General features: G+C 45.6%; 7 protein-coding genes across 7 annotated transcripts; 5 read left to right on the top strand and 2 right to left on the bottom strand.

Annotated features, from left to right (window-relative positions):
- Window positions 1–302: 302 nt before the first annotated feature.
- Window positions 303–1,212, bottom strand: F4817DRAFT_320872 (HD domain-containing protein; the record flags this gene model as incomplete). Its single annotated transcript, XM_049301229.1, has 3 exons — window positions 303–885; window positions 943–1,120; window positions 1,185–1,212. 3 exons carry the CDS (start codon window positions 1,210–1,212, stop codon window positions 303–305), a joined length of 789 nt encoding a protein of 262 aa, XP_049154079.1.
- Window positions 1,213–2,852: 1,640 nt separating this feature from the next.
- On the top strand, window positions 2,853–5,116 carry F4817DRAFT_369503 (putative rerric reductase like transmembrane component; the record flags this gene model as incomplete). The annotated part of the gene is made up of 2 exons (XM_049307358.1): window positions 2,853–3,379; window positions 3,744–5,116. The coding sequence occupies 2 exons, from the start codon at window positions 2,853–2,855 to the stop codon at window positions 4,996–4,998; spliced, it is 1,782 nt and encodes a 593-aa protein (XP_049154078.1). The 3' UTR covers window positions 4,999–5,116.
- F4817DRAFT_353129 (uncharacterized protein) lies at window positions 5,018–7,339 on the bottom strand. Its single transcript, XM_049305312.1, has one exon. It carries the CDS (start codon window positions 6,993–6,995, stop codon window positions 5,235–5,237), a length of 1,761 nt encoding a protein of 586 aa, XP_049154077.1. The 5' UTR covers window positions 6,996–7,339; the 3' UTR covers window positions 5,018–5,234.
- A 1,100-nt stretch (window positions 7,340–8,439) lies between these two features.
- On the top strand, window positions 8,440–9,388 carry F4817DRAFT_353128 (uncharacterized protein). Its single transcript, XM_049305311.1, has one exon. It carries the CDS (start codon window positions 8,560–8,562, stop codon window positions 9,190–9,192), a length of 633 nt encoding a protein of 210 aa, XP_049154076.1. The 5' UTR covers window positions 8,440–8,559; the 3' UTR covers window positions 9,193–9,388.
- Window positions 9,389–10,200: 812 nt separating this feature from the next.
- Window positions 10,201–12,022, top strand: F4817DRAFT_362307 (putative MFS transporter; the record flags this gene model as incomplete). The annotated part of the gene is made up of 2 exons (XM_049306519.1): window positions 10,201–10,617; window positions 10,682–12,022. 2 exons carry the CDS (start codon window positions 10,201–10,203, stop codon window positions 12,020–12,022), a joined length of 1,758 nt encoding a protein of 585 aa, XP_049154075.1.
- Window positions 12,023–13,630: 1,608 nt separating this feature from the next.
- F4817DRAFT_369501 (uncharacterized protein) lies at window positions 13,631–14,897 on the top strand. Its single transcript, XM_049307357.1, has 2 exons — window positions 13,631–14,388; window positions 14,478–14,897. The coding sequence occupies exons 1-2, from the start codon at window positions 14,058–14,060 to the stop codon at window positions 14,822–14,824; spliced, it is 678 nt and encodes a 225-aa protein (XP_049154074.1). The 5' UTR covers window positions 13,631–14,057; the 3' UTR covers window positions 14,825–14,897.
- Window positions 14,898–15,558: 661 nt separating this feature from the next.
- Window positions 15,559–17,106, top strand: F4817DRAFT_369495 (FAD/NAD(P)-binding domain-containing protein; the record flags this gene model as incomplete). The annotated part of the gene is made up of 4 exons (XM_049307356.1): window positions 15,559–16,377; window positions 16,459–16,631; window positions 16,662–16,798; window positions 16,867–17,106. The coding sequence occupies exons 1-4, from the start codon at window positions 15,950–15,952 to the stop codon at window positions 17,104–17,106; spliced, it is 978 nt and encodes a 325-aa protein (XP_049154073.1). The 5' UTR covers window positions 15,559–15,949.
- Window positions 17,107–17,656: the final 550 nt, after the last annotated feature.

The raw sequence follows: 17,656 nt of genomic DNA, 5'->3' as shown, positions 1-17,656 counted from the left end.
TTTTTTTTTTTTCTCCGCGCATCCTCACCGTTAAAATAAAACAAGCGGTCGGCAGCGTTGCAATATTCTATCATTATTGGTCATAACCATATGCTCCATTCTCTAATGAGGTATGTATGCCATCCCGAACCCCTATTCCCATTCTACCTACCATGATAATGTGATGATGTGATAATGTGATCATGCTCCATACCTGACATAAAGCAAAAAGCGTAAACGACGACCAAGAATCTTTCAATATCGGCGCAAGACTGCAATACCGCAATATGCTTCGCTTACCGCCATAGCAACCTATCTCCTGTTTAGCTCTCCTCTTTAGAGTAGTAGGCATCTTGATCCTGTGTCGTCGTCTTTTTCACACCGCCATTCACACCGGCTTCGCCATGAACATGCGGTGCCGAACCCCAGAACTCGTCGCGTTCCTTAAGGATGTCCTTTGCCCACTCCTGCGTTTCCGGAAGTACAACCCTAGTTGCAACGTAAGCGAATTCGCCCAAGTCCAGGCGCTTATCTGCCCGCTTCTCGTACTCCACCATCTGCAACAATAATTCCATCTTGTCCACGTCATGGACAAAGAGGCTTTCGGGCGTTTTGGAGTCCTCGTATTCCTGCCAGATCGCTCGGATCTCCTGTCCGGCAACCCCTCCATACACCTTGCCCAATAAATTCTTAGAAATATAGTCCATCGTCTCGGCCTCGCGACGGCTTTTCTCCGGTTTCGGGACACCATCTACCGGCGTAATGTCCCCGACGATCGATTCGGCCATATCGTGAATGAGGCACATCTTCATGCATTTGTTAAGATCGAGCTTGGATGCAAGCGAAGGGGGGCATAGGATGGTCATTAAGGACATGCGATACATATGATCCGCGATCGATTCGCCTCTAGCCTTTTTGTAAGCGACCAGTCTCTTATCTAGTTCGGAGAGAGGAATACTCTACCTGTTGATACCGAACCGCCGCCATCCTTCTCGCTTGCCCGTCTTTAACCGCTCGAGGATATGAAAGAAAGGAACTGGTGAGCTCGACCCCTCGGCAGGGGTTTCGGGGTGAATTTGTGCCAGCACCTTCTCGACCGTCCATGGTTCAGAGACCTTGGGAGTTGTTACAACACCAGGTTCTGCGAATGTAGCCTGTTTAGTCGAACCTGCTTCGCCTAATGTTCTACAAGATGCTTCACTTACCAGTGCCTTCCTGGTTATTGGAGGACATCCTGCCTTTAAGTACTGACAGGATAGCTCGTACTTGAAGGGGATGTTCGTGACCGCGGCTGGTATTTGTATGGGGTGGTAAACTCTGGAGATGTAGTTGGGAATCGAAATGGGCAACACCATCAGTTAGAACTTGCTTCTGGATGAGGTGAAGAAATACCTAAGCCCGAAAGATGGCTTATGTGATAACGGTACAAACAAGAAGAGATGAAGAAACGTTTCAAACGACAAATCAAAAAAAGAAAAGACAGCTGCATAGAGAAAGCGCTAGAGGGTCCCCACGTGGCCGATAGACTGATAGACCCAAGCTCTCTAAATTCCGAGATTAGGTACCTACCCACCTAGTAATCTATTGGATACCAGCCGTGGGATGGGAGATCTCATGTGCCTAAACTTACCTAAGGTACCTAAGATCCGCCTCAAACTCCGGTAGTTTACGACCCCCCCCCCGTTATGTACTACCTATCAGACTTGTAGCTGACCGTAGCTACCTCTTTACCCCGTACATATGATGTCAGTCTTTCGTTTGCGGGTTACACAGCAGTACGCCACGTCAGATACATGTACTAGCGTCTGTGATTCCCCCTTTCTTGTTCTAGACCCTTATTCTAGATCCTTATTCTAGAATTCAGCCGCCTGCCCCGATACATACTTCTAAACAGGGACGAGCATTCCTCATCAGCAATGATGGTCCTTTGAGATCTTATACCATAAACGCAACCTCGGTAGTACCATCACTATGGGTCAACCAGTAATAGTTTCATCAAGGCCCCCGAGGAATAGATAACGTTGTGAAAATGTAGTGTATTTAACAGTTAATTGTGAATAACCCATCACATAACGGACAAGTTGACTACCTAGGTAGGCTTCTATCAATCGTCTAATCTATAGCAATCAAGCACAAAGATGAAAGGACACTACGTTATTCAGTCTTATTTCTCTAATAAATAAATACGTCAACTACCTAAGTTTAGGACTATTTATTTTACAAGGCCGTATTTTAATACCTGCCAAAATCTACTTAATTCATCTCTAATTTCAGAGGGAATCTTCATAATGGTCCACATTAGTTGTACTACAAACGAGCATGCTTGTCTCATCCTGCTTAGCCTATAATATGTATCATACAGGGAGCCCTTATTACCATGGCGGCACTTGAGTTTGATAGTATATACAACTGTATCGTCTTGCCATTTAATATCTAGTGCGTAGACTAATAAGCATCTATACACAATCGTAGAGGTTCTTCGATGGGTCTACTATATTACGGCTCGATGCTAAGCTGGGCGAAAACATTGAATAGGGTCATGCTTGACGAGGAACTATTCATTTTCACTTGATTCGGCCTAAAGCCGCGGTGATGAACACATGTGTGACTCTGTGATAGAATAGAGATACAAGTATTTAGACTTAGATTACTATTAAATATAGTCGTGCGGATACGCTAGTCACCATCTATCAAAGCATCACAATACTCCCTGGATTAAGCTGGCTAAACCGTACGAGCTCTTCTTTTTGAAGGAGAACTGGAAATCAAGATTTCTATCCCATAGCTTTATTCCTTCACGATAGTCTAACCCCTCTTTTTTCGATTTATCTATTTCGATCTAATTACGCCTAGGTAGAATCTGAGCCGGCAATATGAAGGTCGGTTTAATCATTCCTATAGTCACTTCGTTAGCGGCGGCTACGAGCCTGAGGGGACATGGTTTCATTGGATACGGTATATCTATGTACGATCCGATCTGCGCCTACGCCTGCCGCAATGCTATAAGTCTATATCAGCTTAGCTGCTCTGCTACTATAGACCATAACAGCATGAAAAGGCACTACAATCTGGGTTTTATGACTTCAGACGATTGCTACGCAACAGATGATAATTTCCTCCGCAGTATTGCCTACTGTATCAGTACTCACTGCTCTGGTACTCCTCTCTCCGATCTCGAACATTACTGGACCAACTTCCTCACAAGCCATAAGCCCGGCCAGAATAGCCCAAAGGAATCGTACTCTATTACTCTAGCTCATATTGATCCGCCACCGGCCGTCGTGGTTAACCCTACGTCGGTACTAAACCAAACTACACTGGTTGCCGAGGAAGAGTATCTGCGCGAATATGATCATGTCTTCTCCTTCCAGCAGGCAGAAACTAGGCAGACCGAGTTTGGGTTCGTCAATCACCAATATCTTCTTTCTTAAAATGTTTAGTGCTAACTCGTAGCAAAGACTAATTCTTCTGATCACTGGTGCGGCTATACCCATAGCATGCTCCCTACTCCGCTTCGTCCCATTCCCTAAGGAATTAACAAGCCGGTTTAACGCGTACTTCATTGATCCGCCAATATTCGGCCGCAGACATCGACAGCCATTTCACAATCTTGCCCTTGTGCCTACCCGTGGCCAAGCCTCGCTGATAGTGTACTTCATACTCATTAATGTGGTATTATTATGTATCGACTATCCACCAATGTCGAACGACGATGGAAATGACGAACTATTGCGATGTGTTGCTAATCGCATGGGGGTATTGAGCTTTGCCAACTTTGCGCTCCTTGTGTTGTATGCGGGCCGGAATAATATACTCTTGTCTATTACTGACTGGTCTTACTCGACATTCCTCCTTCTTCATCGCTGGGTCGCAATCATCTGCACGCTCGAAGCATGCATACATGCCTCTATATATTTAAAGGCATACATCGCCTTTGGCACATTTGCTGCCGAGAGCAAGAAGACTTATTGGATATGGGGAATCGTGGCGGTCTCATTAATGTCCATTTTACTTCCCACAAGCTCACTTCCCTTACGGCAGAAGTTCTATAGCCTCTTCCTCACTTCCCATTTCGCTTTCGCTTTTGTCGCTTTGATCGGCTGTTACTTCCACGTCTATCACCGATACATGAACCAGTGGGGGTACGAGACATGGGTGTATATCGCCTTCGCTTTCTGGGCTTTTGATAGGCTTATGCGTTTTGCTCGACTCGCGCGTAATGGAGTAAGAAAAGCCAAAGTCAATATTATAGACGAGGACTACATCCGCGTCGATATTCCAAATATTACCGGACAGGGCCATGCATATCTATATTTCCCTACTCTCACTTGGCTCGTATGGGAGAATCATCCATTCTCCGTGCTGGGAACCATGATGGCCGATGAGATACAAAAAGCATCTAGTGTGGCCACGTTCAGCGAAGATACTAGTATACCTTCAGGTGATATAGAGAAAGCACCAGCTCCCACGTCCACCACTGCCGCCGTCCATTCAGGCGGTTTAACCTCTCCACAAACCATGAGTCAGTCGTTCAAGCCAGGCTTAACGTTCTTTATTAATACTGCCGGAAAAGGTCTGACCGCCGCTCTCCGTAAAAAGAAGACATTACCCGTTCTGGTCGAGGCCTCTTACGCCGCTACGTCGCTCGACGAACTCCGCGTGGTCCCAAATTGCATCCTCATTGCCGGAGGTGTAGGAATCTCGGCCGTGGTCCCAGTGCTCCGTACCCGTACCGGCCGTGTGCGTCTTTTTTGGGGTGTGAGGAATAAATCGCTAGCTGAGGCGGTGACGACTTCCTTAGGCCCAGACATCCTAATACCAAATATAATAGGGGAGATTGCTGTAGGAAGGCGATTAGATCTACGGGCAATTCTAGAGCGCGAGGTCGTCGGGGACGGAGAGACAGCCGTCGTCGTCTGTGGGCCAAACAGCATGGCGGATGAAGTAAGAGCTATTGTCTCTGAGCTTGGGAGAAAAGGTAGAGTGGTGAAGTTAATTGATGAGGCGTTTAGTTGGTGAATAAGTTGGTAGAGATTACAGCGCAACTTATTTAATGGACATGTATTGGCAATTAATATAACGATTTTGCCCCTTTTCCTAACCAGGACATTCTACATCTGAATACCACCGTTTAGATAATTTTAGGCATTGGTAAAGCTAACCACAGCACTCGCACTATTTCGTCCATCATTATCCTTCAAAATGCGCAGGATCGCTTAGATTTAATAGGCCGTGGTAGGTTTGTTCCCGATTACCTAGTTAGACTCGCTACCGTCAATCTCGCTCCAGATCTCAATTTGATCGGTGTCAAACTCCAGTACCCAATCACCACGACTCGGGTTTGCCTTGTAAGTCACTTCTCCTGCTCGGCTACCTGTGCCCGAATCTATATCAACGTCGATGCCTCTACCCCGGTGTCTGACTTCCCCGCATGTTAAACCATCCCGAAGTATAAGGACTACTCCCCCCCTTTCCCCTTCAATATCGTCAATACTAGTAGCACGTCCAAATATGACATTCTCACTACCGTCGGCATCGACGGTGGTACTCCATCCCGCTGCCCCAGTGACCCCCTGGTATAAGTCCTGCCTGGGCGCAAGCTGGAATAACGTGCACTGTTGTTGCCCCTCGGCGTTAGGCCTGAAATCTGCACGAGCTAGGATATGGGAGCGGTCCTCTTTGGGCTTCGGACTGAAAAGTCCGAAGACGCAGAGTTCCCCCTTTGTCGGCCCGGGACCTGTAGTCTGGCCGGCAAATAGCACTATGGCCTCGTCGGGCACGTCTTGGATGGCTTGTGCGAGGAATTTTGGTGTAGGTAAGTTTGATGAGACATAGTATTTCATACGCCGTAAATCTGGGCCGTAGGCGGAATGAGCGAGGAATGTATTGAGCTGACTCGCTCGCGACCGAGTGAGCACCGCATCAGCTGGGATGCGAGGAATGGGTTCGGATGAATCAAGAATATCGAAAGTGCCCGGCTTATCCAGAAAAGCGAGTGTGAGCAGCCGGTAGAAGGGGTAGAGTAGGTACGGCGAAGATGTTTCTAGGGCTTGGTAATATGAGGGCCAGGTTATAACTCCAGATGCACCCGCGTTTAAGCCATGGGATTCGTCCTGGTCCTGTATAAAAGCGGCACAGATGCATCGTGCTGCATCTTCAAACTGTGATGGCTCAGCAGCATCCTGTTCAGAAGTGGCAGGCTCAAATTGTAGCGCCAACATGACCTTCACAAATGCCTCGAATCGTGGTACCGGGATCGAAAGAGTATGCAACTCTGGCAGTTTCTCGTCCAGTTTGATCTGCTTTGCGATAGGCCGGAACTTGTCCCGCGGTACGTTTGCTAGCCCTAGAGGTACCTCCTCCTGCGTCGAGTATATTACTTCTAATAGGTCATGGTAAATCTCGTCGCCATCAGCGTCGTTGTTCAGCCCGCAAAGATCATGATAGAACTCCTCAACATCGAAAAGGTTGCGGTGAGCGAGCTCGTTCACACGCCGCCGCACCTCATCTTGCATTGTGGCGGGAATAGTACTGTTGGCTAGGCTCTGAAATAGTAGGCGTTTGTGGTCCGATCGCGTTCGCATCCGCGAGTGGTTACTCTCATCAAAGATATACTTAGTCCTGTCCGACAGCGCCCAAGCCAAGGCTCGAGTGATCTGCGCTAAGGTGAGACCCCCTGGTTTAAGATGATGCGGTCGCGTAGGAAATGGTAGAGTGCTAAGGTAAGCAAGCATCTCATAGATAATTTTCCCAGCTTCGGCGCCTTCGGGGTTTCGGGGAAGGCCAGCCTTGGACTGTAGAAGAGAGATGAAGGCCGGCTCGGTCAAGATGTCGCTGTCGCCTGAGGGAGCGCGACTGGAAGCCGACGCGAAAGTAGCTTGAAGGGCCTGTTTGTCTTCTGAGCTAATTGCGTCCCTCTGGGCGATACTGTCGAGACGTGACATAATACGGTCTCTTGTCAGCTCACCTTGCGCAATCCACCCATCGATTTTTGCCAGGTCGTGGTCTCTCGCCATAGTGTGTATCGAATAGAACAAATAGGGGAATGGTTTCCTTAGGAGGGGAATGATAGGAATATAATTGAAAGTGGGAAGAATCAGGAGAGCTAATTATTTGTTTTTACAACTCCGTAACTTTGGTATTATATCTACGTGACCATTTCAGCTCAATGTACAGGTGTCTTTGTTTAGGTATGACGAGATGGTCCGCCAGATTAGAAATACTATATTCACTAATACAAGAGAGGATATAGACTTAATGCAAGCCACTATGTATAAGTGGGAGAAAGTAGTTTATTCGAGGCGATGTTGACCCGTGGTGTATAAGTGTCATTTAGTACCTAATGTAAGTTACTTAAGAGCTATGATCGGGAACAAAGCTCTACACATCGCACAAGCCAGCTCTGTAATGGTAAGGATTTAGGGGTTATTTTTAGTAAGCGTAGCACCCTTTTCCCAGATTAAGGACCCTTCATATCCCCAGATCCAATGATCGGCAGTAAGTTCAGCCCCAAATTCTTGGTTGGGAGTTCCCATTAAATGGCTCGACAGAGGACCTACGCAGATTGCCCAAAAAGGTAGGTAGATGAAGATGTTGCTTTGTACGCCACATGCCTTCGAGAGGCGCGGGCAGCCAAACATTGCGAACTAACCAACCAACAACAATAAAGGATATCTATGTTTAGAATAAATAGCTTAAGATAATTTCACACTTAACCCGTTTGAGAACATTGTGGGTGACTACAGAAAATGTTGGTGTCAGCAGATAATTATTCTGCTACCAACCCGACAAAATTATATGAACGTTTTGGATTTCATCGCGGGGTTCATCATGTAGGATCAGAACGATTGATCAAGCCAAAGCCGCCACAATGTTTCATTTCACTACAGAATTATGCGCTTCGTGCCGCAGATGCCTTTTTCCCTAACCCACCTATGTACTAGTAGTTAAACGAGAGGCACGCACTCCAGAATCGGAAATCCCCCCCTCAGTGGATACCCGTTGACGGCGATCAGCCCTAAACGCTACCTCTCTTTGGGTTGCTGTCTGTCTGCATTAGGTAGGTAGTTGAAAAAAGTCGTGAGGCTCCTTTTCGCTCATAGCACATGGAAACAATCCTTCTCGGCCCACTGGCCGTGTACTCGATCGACCCACGGTTAATCTTCAGCACATGCTTAAAATAGTACTCGTAGTTCTTTATCCGAATAGCATAGCTGAAACAGGCAGTTTTTCGTGGTTCAATCCTCAGCATACTGGCATAGTAGTCTGCTGATTCCTAGGATACTTCATATCATGTCCAAGTTGAGTAGGCGCAAGTGTATCAGTTATAGACCAAGCTGCCGATAATTCCGAGAGTGTGAACCGACAAGAGGAATGGAGGAATGAATATTTCAAAGATATAGTAGCTACCTACGTAGAGAGGAGGGAAGAGTACCTATATATATTCTCTATTACCTCCCCTCATTGTATAACTCAAATTAATATAGTATCACCACCATCGTCAACCTACTTCCATATAGACGAGCATTCATTTCCTCAGACACTCTTTACATTTTTCTGCTACGCTCATTTCAATCTACGATGAAGTTCGGTTACTTACTCTCTGCCTTCTTGGCTACGTTAGCCGCCGCTAGCCCTATTTCCACCATATCTGACCCGGCTGAGAACACAGAGCTCGTCACTCGCACTGATAATGCAGTAGAGAGCGCAGAGCTAGTTGCTCGTTCTCCGACTGTGATAGAGTCAAAGGAGTATGAGGCTATCAAAGCCAAACACTCGAATCTAAAGAAAGATCACTACTATTACTTTTACGTGACATGGCCGCGTGGGTCGTTGATCGATGGAGACCACGAGACGAAGGCTGAGGTAGAACAACTGAGAGACACTCTGGGCTTCGACCATATCGGGATTATAGTCGGCAAAGTAACCGAGAAAGAAGGCGGCACGAAAAAGAAGCCCACCCTCAAGAAGAACTTCGAAGCCAGATTATATCACATGGCCAAGGACGCTTCTGGCAAGTCCATACTCAAAATGAATACCTGGGATAAGAAGGACAGCGACCATAAGCCGATCCGCTTCGGTGGTGAGACAAACAAGAGAAAGCATGATGCGGTCCAAGGAAATGCGCGGGACTGGATTCATGATCACCCGACTTACAACGTCCAAACCAACAACTGCAACTCATTCGTTCACAATATTGTTGCATCACTTTAATGAATGAATCGATCTGTACCTACTCATAGATTAGAAATAGGTGGCCTACACCGGAGGTATTGCCTGGTGCTGACCGGGAAAAGCATACTTCTCATTCTTGCATATAAATTTTACATTGGATCTTGACGGGGATACTGGGACAGGAACAGGGACTTGGTGTCGGTAAATATAGGATTCGGTCGTACATAACACACTCGCTTCGTATTTGGTTTTCGGTTTATAAAATTTGATATATTACACTCAATCCTATTTGGCTTTGCCTTGTGAGATCCGATTAGCCACAATAGCAGGACATCTTAGGCACTTATATATGTGCGTCTATGTAATATCTTTAGAGTTGCGACATAACAAATAACTAGCTCTTATAATGTAATATTAGGTTAGATCTACCCTCTGCCAAAAACTTGAAAGTCTTACATGAGCGCGATATAATATGAAGCAAGCTTATTCTAGAGTCATAAGCCTATCATCGATTTTCCTCTCCTTTAACCTCAAATGCTACACGGGCTTGTTTACCGTAGGTTTGGACAGGTAGGTTGATAACTACGATGAGTAGCGGTAAATAATCTAGTATTCTGATTCTGGTCTATTGATAATGATTCGGTTCCGTTTTTTGCCGACCGGAATCAAGGAGAGAATTGACATATCCAAATGATACACCGGCCCACCAAAATAGACGAATGACGACTCGAGGAAGGGTTCACAAATGCCTATTAAAGAACAGTACTAGTAACTCCAGCCAATGAAATTCAATTAACATAACAGGTACTGCTCGAACGGTACTGTAAATTTAAGCGCGCCGGCTCCGATAATTCAGGTGTATTGCCAACTGCACTTCATATATATATATATATATAGAAATAAGTGTAGAAAATAGAAAAAGCCTTAAACCTCGATTCTTTACATGTGGTAGATGGCAAATTACTGGTTAAAACTCACTCTACTTATAATCGTATAATTTGACGCTGTTCAACCTCTCAAACGCACAGCCGATACATGTCTTCACCCATGACCGGCCCAATAGAGGGCCAAAGTCATGAAACTGACAAGGAACATGGGGATCATGATATCAGAGACAATGCGGCGTACACTGTTGAATCTTTGGCTCATCAACTACCTAACTCAACCTCAAATCCCCATAAAACCGACGATATTCCTCTAGAACCTTCACATGAGTCTTCAGATATAACTGAAGTTGATAAGAACAGCGCTGGAGGAAGCCATATCGCTCCTGAGGAGGATCCATCTGAACCTCCATATAGTGTTCTCAGTGAGCCTGCTAAGATCTCGATTATCATTACTGCTTCTTTCGCCGCCATCATTTCGCCAATATCTAGTAGCATCTATTTTCCAGCCCTAAACTCGCTTGCAAGCGACCTTCACGTGTCGGTGTCCTTAATCACATTAACGATTACTACATATATGGTAAGTAAAATAATCCCCAAGTCTCTTCTATTTTAGTAAAAAGTAACGCTTATACGATTTCCAGATTTTCCAAGGGATAGCTCCCTCTCTCATCGGAAATTTCTCAGATATAAGTGGGCGGCGCCCAGCCTATATCATCTGCTTTTCTATCTACATATGCGCCAATATCGGTCTGGCTTTACAAAATAGCTATGCTGCTCTGATGGTACTTCGTTGTCTTCAAAGTTCTGGCAGTAGCGCGACTATTGCCCTAGGCAGCGCAGTAGTTGCCGATGTATCGACGCGAGCACAGCGCGGTAAATATATTGGCTACGCATCTATGGGAGTGACGTTAGGCCCTGCTTTAGGCCCTATCATCGGAGGCCTTCTTGATTATTACCTTGGCTGGAGGTCTATATTCTGGTTTCTCACGATATTCGCGAGCGTTTTCTTTGCGATTGTCATCGTTGCCATGCCAGAGACCTGTCGGGCAGTTGTAGGTAATGGGTCTGTATCGCCACCTGTATGGCAGCTCTCGTTATGGCAATATTTTCGGCAACGAGGCAAAAGAGGAGAAAATCCGGATGCTGACGTACAAACCATGCAGAGAGGTCGGAAGCGTCCTAATCCTTTAACTTCAATAAAGATTGCGGCCCAGAAAGAAGCGGGTATGATCTTGTGGTATGGCGCACTGCTATATTCTGGCTACTTCGTAGTCTTAAGCACTCTATCAACACAACTACAGCAAAGATATGGATTCGACTCGCTGAAGATTGGACTATGTTACTTACCGTTTGGGGCGGGTAGCCTGACTTCTCGCTGGACGGTGGGCCGCATCCTTGATAAAAATTTCCACCGGCTTGCACGTCTTCGCGGCTTAACTATTATCAAAAACAGGCAACAAGATATTCGCAAGTTTCCCATAGAGTTCGCCCGACTACAGATATCTATCCCGCTCATATATGCAGCATGTCTCGCCATTATCGCATATTCCTGGGTTATGTATTATAAGACTAATCTGGCTGGTCCCCTCGTTATGCTCTTTTTCACGGGGCATTTAGTAACGGGCGCCTTCAGCTCGCTTAACACACTGGTAGTGGATATAAACAGAGAGACGCCGGCTACCGCTGTAGCAGCGAATAATTTGTTCCGCTGCCTCTTAGGCGCAGGCGCTACCGCCATCGCAAATCCTCTCATTGACCGCATCGGCATAGGTTGGACAGGCACGCTCGTTGCCTTCCTCTGGATTCTGTTTAGCCCTTTGCTCTGGGCCGTGATGATATTTGGGCCAAAATGGAGAGCTGAAGCGCATGCCAAGGCAAAGGCGAAAGCGGAAAGGAAGAAAGAGAAAAAGGCTGCGGCGGATCTTGAAGCTGGTATGAGGAAAGAACTTGGTCCCCCACAAGAGAATGGCGAAAAATCATAGTCTTACTAGTCTACTGCTCATATAGGGATAGATGGAGCCCGCGATTCGCTTTGTTATTCTGATTTGATAGATCAAAACGTCGTTCCTAAGGACATGGTATATCTATTAGTTCACATATGATAAAGTAAGAAATATTCGTTTATAATATAATAGTTGAAAGGGTTATTCTAGGTACTACCCGCCTTATCGAGAAAACGGAATGATAGACCGATCTATTTAGATACAATGATCAACCCGAATCCAAACCCATTATCCCATAGCCTCCTTTTCCTCTTACTGTTTTCCCAGTGATCAAAGCAGAGCATCGGTTCCGAGGGTAAATAAAAGATGTAATATTACCAGTACTATGACAATGGCCTCATCATTTCACTGGTGTATGTTTTGGGGCATCTTCGCCGCAATTGGGATATTCGCATGCTGAGAACGGACTTGCATGGCACTCGATACAGTTGCCTTTCCAGGTGTCCGAGTATTTTGTACCGCAGTGGTAACAGGGTATGATCTTCATTGTGAAGTGTAGTTTTATATTCAGGAGATACGATGCGATATTGAGGAACCTAATTTGGTTGGCGAAGTTATGTTAAAAGAGATGATGATGCTGTTGACAAGAGAAACACGATCAAGGGGGTAATTTCATATTTATAGTCAGTTCGAATTCTACCTAAGTAATGATGGTCCGTAAATAGCCCCAGCTATTGTCTAACCAGCCCAGTCAGCTTATTTCGTGTCACGTACTCGTCACTTATGACTGGTAACTGGTTTGTGGTATACGTAGAGCTACACGATATGGTTAGATTTATAAGTTCAGATAATTAAATCGCAAATATTCATGAACTACCTAGGTACCTAAGGTATCTACCTTATACTAAGATATGCTCGGTGTTCCGAATGCCTAGAACAGGAGGCGTTGGCTGATATAAAACTCAGAGAAGCGCGCTCCATTAATTGGTATAGCCAGCTTTCGCTAGTGCTCATCTTGTTTACTACTTGTTAATTACCTTCCAAGACAGGTATGTGACCCTTGGGGGTGAATTTTAGCCGTGTGTCCTGACAATTATGATTACAATTGTCGGACATCTTTCAATTAGGATGCAAAACTCTTGATCGCCTCAACACATCCAAAGCCACTGGTATTCTCTGACGAGCTGTTGAAATATTACGTTCAATGACAGGAGCCCCGTCTCATTTAGCCTTTTCCCTAACAACAATAGGTCGTCTTGCTGACAGCCAAAAAGTACCTATTCTATTAAGGTGAATATCCCACCGAAATTCGTTCATGTCCAGTTGGGCAACATCTTGTTATCAGTCATTGTGATATCTCTCGCTTACGACTAGGTCAAACTTCTTAGTGAATAGAACTAGTAATTGAATGACTTGTTTTCCTAGACTTTCGGCAATTTGATGAAATAAGAAAGATTAGTTCGTTTCCACGGATGTGACCGTGTTTTCCTCGGCCTCCTGAATACTCTACTTACCTTAAGCACCCCTATGTTCCAAGACGATGAAACTTGATCGATGCGGTTAGATCGATCCGCGCATGGAGCGCGGCTAGGATATTACATACATATTCGTATCCTCCCGCCATGGCGTCGCGGGGCAGGGGGGTAAATCGTCTCATCATCTTGCGAGCTAACCAGGGATGAGGCAGGCAATCTCCACGTGCTAAGAATTCACTCCCTGCTTCACACGCATCGTGAGACGTCGCCTACCCAAAATCGGCCTGGGAAAACTCGTAGCAAGCTAAGATGAGACGAGCTTAACAAACTGGCTAAAAGAGTCTTCTCCGTTGTGCCTGGCGATCTAAAACCCGAAGCCATGGATACATCTTACTCCACTATCATGGTGATCATTTGTATAAATAATAGTTCATATCAATCTCTACAACCCAGCGCTTCATCTGTATCATTCAGTTCTTGACGGACATTTGTTTCAATCTTCTCTTTATAATTTGCTTCTTCTTGGCTGGGCCATATCATTTTCTTTACTATCTCTAATAACCTCTTTACCACCAACAAGTTACATCTATCCGTTCACTATGAAGTTCATCAACGTACTTTTTCTCGCTACTTCCGTGTCAGCTATTGCTATTGATCGCATGCATGTCGGTTCTGCGAGATCCACCGACCTAGAAGAGGCATCATCCTTACTAGCCAGACACGATGCAGGCCGGCCAGCAAACAGCCAGGGTAACATAATTGGAAATGGGAAAGCTAGCAAGGCAAAGCAAGGAGGCAACTCTAACGCAGGCGCCGCGACTGGCAATGCAAATAATGGTGCTACTACTGGTGTCGCTACCGGCAATACCCTCGTGCTAAAAGAAGTCAACGGCGTACCGGGCAACGAATGTCTCACCTTCCGCAATAATGGTATGCTTTCCATCATGCATAGTTATTTCTAGCGAGCAGATACAATTGCCCTTTTTCTTTTTGCCCTACTTACTTACGGACTACTATAGGTGAGATTGTCGATGCCGCTTGTGTCAATACCGCAGCCGACCGACAGATTACACCAACGACGCTAAACGGCAACTCCGTCCTAAGCGTACAGCGTAGCTTCACAGCTGGGTTCCGCCCGGACCTTGTCGGCGTTAATGCCTGCGTCGGTTTTAACGGCACACACTTCCGAGCTGAGGACTGCGCCGCCTCAAACATCGAGCTTGTGCAATTTGACGGCACGGCACTACGGGCTCCCAGCGGCGCTTGTGCTCAGGGCCATGACGGTGCCGCTCAGATGGTTGTCGATACCACAGGTGCTAGCTGCGCAACTTTCCAGAGCACAACTGTTACGCCCACGCCTCCGTAAAGGATGGGGAGGAAAACCTGTTAGGCTAGCGATAATGTAATTAGATATGGTGCTTATTTAATTATGTTTTCTACGGGGCATCTTATAAGATGCTATTTTTATAGAAGAGGGCGTATGCAGCGCACATTTAGAAGGTCATATAAGTTATCGACATTGATGTGTAAAATAGGTAACAGATATAATGGGTAGGATCTACTAGAGACAATTCGTAATGGTAAATATTTGTATGAAGCTATTCGTTGACGTCATGGCGAGACAATATAATAGCAATATGCATGCGCCTTTGAGTACTCTTTACCAGAATTGCTATCTACATAATTACTATCCGCCAATGGCTATATCTCCCTACCTCTTAAAGGGCTAAGTTTGTGGCGGTATGATCATGGCTGGTGGCGCCATGAGACAGACTTTCCGTTTTTAGGGGCCAAAGAAAGGGATTCGTAAGGAAGGATACAAGTTGAAGATATACTGCAGTTAACTAGCTACTTTATTTACTATATGTACTTCGATTTATATAATGATTTATTCCTTGCCCTTCAATCCTTATTTTCGGGCGGCGGTGACACATCAGTAACGGTTATATGTTACAAAGCAATGCTCATTCTCCAGGCCATCGCGGGCTCCGATAAGTGGGTCATCCGGTCGGAGACTTTACGGGCTAGCGGCGGAAATATTTGAGGGCCCCGCCCGGTCGCTAAGCCGAATCGGCGGGTAAGACAGAGCCGGGATGTGGTGACATCCGGGGACTATCCGTGGACTTTCTGTACATGCCAGACTGAATGGGGATCTAACTACGGGAGTTTTAATAATATCATTAGCGCAAAATATGCGAGTCCTAAAGTGCCCAAGCCAAAAGTCGCCGATATATATGTCCGATAAAATACCACCGTTAATAGCAAACAAACAGGTAATCCAAGTGCCATGAAGTAAATCAAAAGGCACCTTTTCGGAACCATTTGTCTCGGTTGATAGTATAAAGCTCGCTTCATACAAGCCTTCTCAAGCAATACCACATTATTTCAGCGACTCAATCTCAACATTTCCCACTCATCTACCCCTTATGTTAGCAATTTAAAAAACCAACATAATATAAAGTGTACGAATAAAACAAGCCTAAAGATAGCCATGACTACTGCGCCCATAGTCGACGTTCTAATCCTCGGCAGCGGGCCCGCAGGGATCGCTTGTGCCGGAGCGATAGCGCGACAGCTACACAGCGCTATAATCTTCAGCAACAACACATTTCGTAACGCACGTGCGCGGCACATGCACAATGTAACCGGGTGGGACCACGCGGACCCGGCGGCATTCCGTGCTCGGGCTCGTACCGATCTGATTGAGCGGTATGCAGGCCCTGCGGGTATCCAGTTCCGCGACATTGGTGTCTCGAGCGTGCGGAAACTGGATGACGATGAGCGAGGAGGGACCAGGTTCGAGGCCGTAGATATCGAGGGGACCAAGTATCTAGGAAGAAAGGTTGTCCTAGCGATGGGTGTGAAGGACATTATGCCTATGACGCCCGAGGGGTACGCGGACGTGTGGGGTTATGGCATGTAAGCCTACCTTTCTCCTTCGCTCTGATCCGGATCGTATATACCCCTATATCTTGACTTGCGACTAATCAAGAAGATTAGCTTCCACTGTCTTTTCTGCCACGGCTTCGAGGAACGGGGTTCCGAATCCGCAGGTGTTCTGGCGACGGGTCCTTTTCTCGGAGGCGGAGGTGACAACGGCGCGCCACTAATGGCGCCCGTCATTTCGCGCATGGCCTCTCGGCTCGCAGGCCATGCCACCATATATACCGATGGTAATAGAGAGTAAAGTGCGCGTATCCGAGCACAGCTCAAGAGCACCCAGAAATTCAATATTGAAAACCGTCGCCTCGCACGCATAGCTAAAGATCCAGATGGAAAAGGCGAGGCAGGTGTGCTTGTTACGCTAGAGGATGGGAGTGTCAATAGGGAAGGGTTCTTGGTACGATTTAGCCTCTTCCTTATTTTTATGTGTAAGCGCTATTAACTAACGCAATTCTGAATAAACAGGCCCATGCTCCCGCCCTTGAGATAAACGGTCCGTTCGCGGCAGACTTGGGTGTGACACTGACACCACAGGGCCATATAGATGCACAGCCGCCGTTCTACAGCACTAATGTCCCCGGCGTCTACGCGGCCGGCAACTGTGCCACGATGATCAAAGCCGTACCAACAGCTACCATGATGGGAGCCTGCGTGGGTGCGGGCCTGGTCCACGCTCTACAGGCCGAGGATGATGTGGAGGATTAATACATGAGACAGCGAAGAAAATGGAAAGTTGAGGTCTCTTCTGCCCACCAGAGAAAAGGGCAAACGTATAAACTTATTTATCTCAGCTAGCTTAAACCAGTGATGCGAACTTTGTTATACCCCTCCCGCCACACCTTTTTTTAACCAATCACATCTCCAACTTATCCTTTCCACAAATTTCGCATCTTTGGTCTAAAACAACTCGGGTAATTTTTGGCATATTATTTTATTTAATATTAAAAATAATATTAAAAATAATAATTAAAATAAGTTTTAATTAATTTAAAACATTTATTAACTTTATTATTAATAAATATACGCGTTTTAAACGTTTAAATATATATATTTTAAACGTTTTAAACGTTTTAAAATAATAATTAACCGTAATACCGGTTATAATATTAATTGTAATATTAATTATAACGTTTTTAAAAATATATTACGTTAAAACTTATAATATTATAACATAATATTATATAAATATATAAAAAAAAATAAAAGGTTTAAAAAATTATTATATTAATTTTAAATTAAAAAAAAATATATATAT

The sequence above is a fragment of the Daldinia loculata genome (genome assembly GCF_022478755.1).
Source record: "Daldinia loculata strain CBS 113971 unplaced genomic scaffold F4817scaffold_91, whole genome shotgun sequence".
Taxonomy (NCBI): Eukaryota; Fungi; Ascomycota; class Sordariomycetes; order Xylariales; family Hypoxylaceae; genus Daldinia; species Daldinia loculata.
This window is presented reverse-complemented; position numbering and strand designations above follow the sequence as displayed.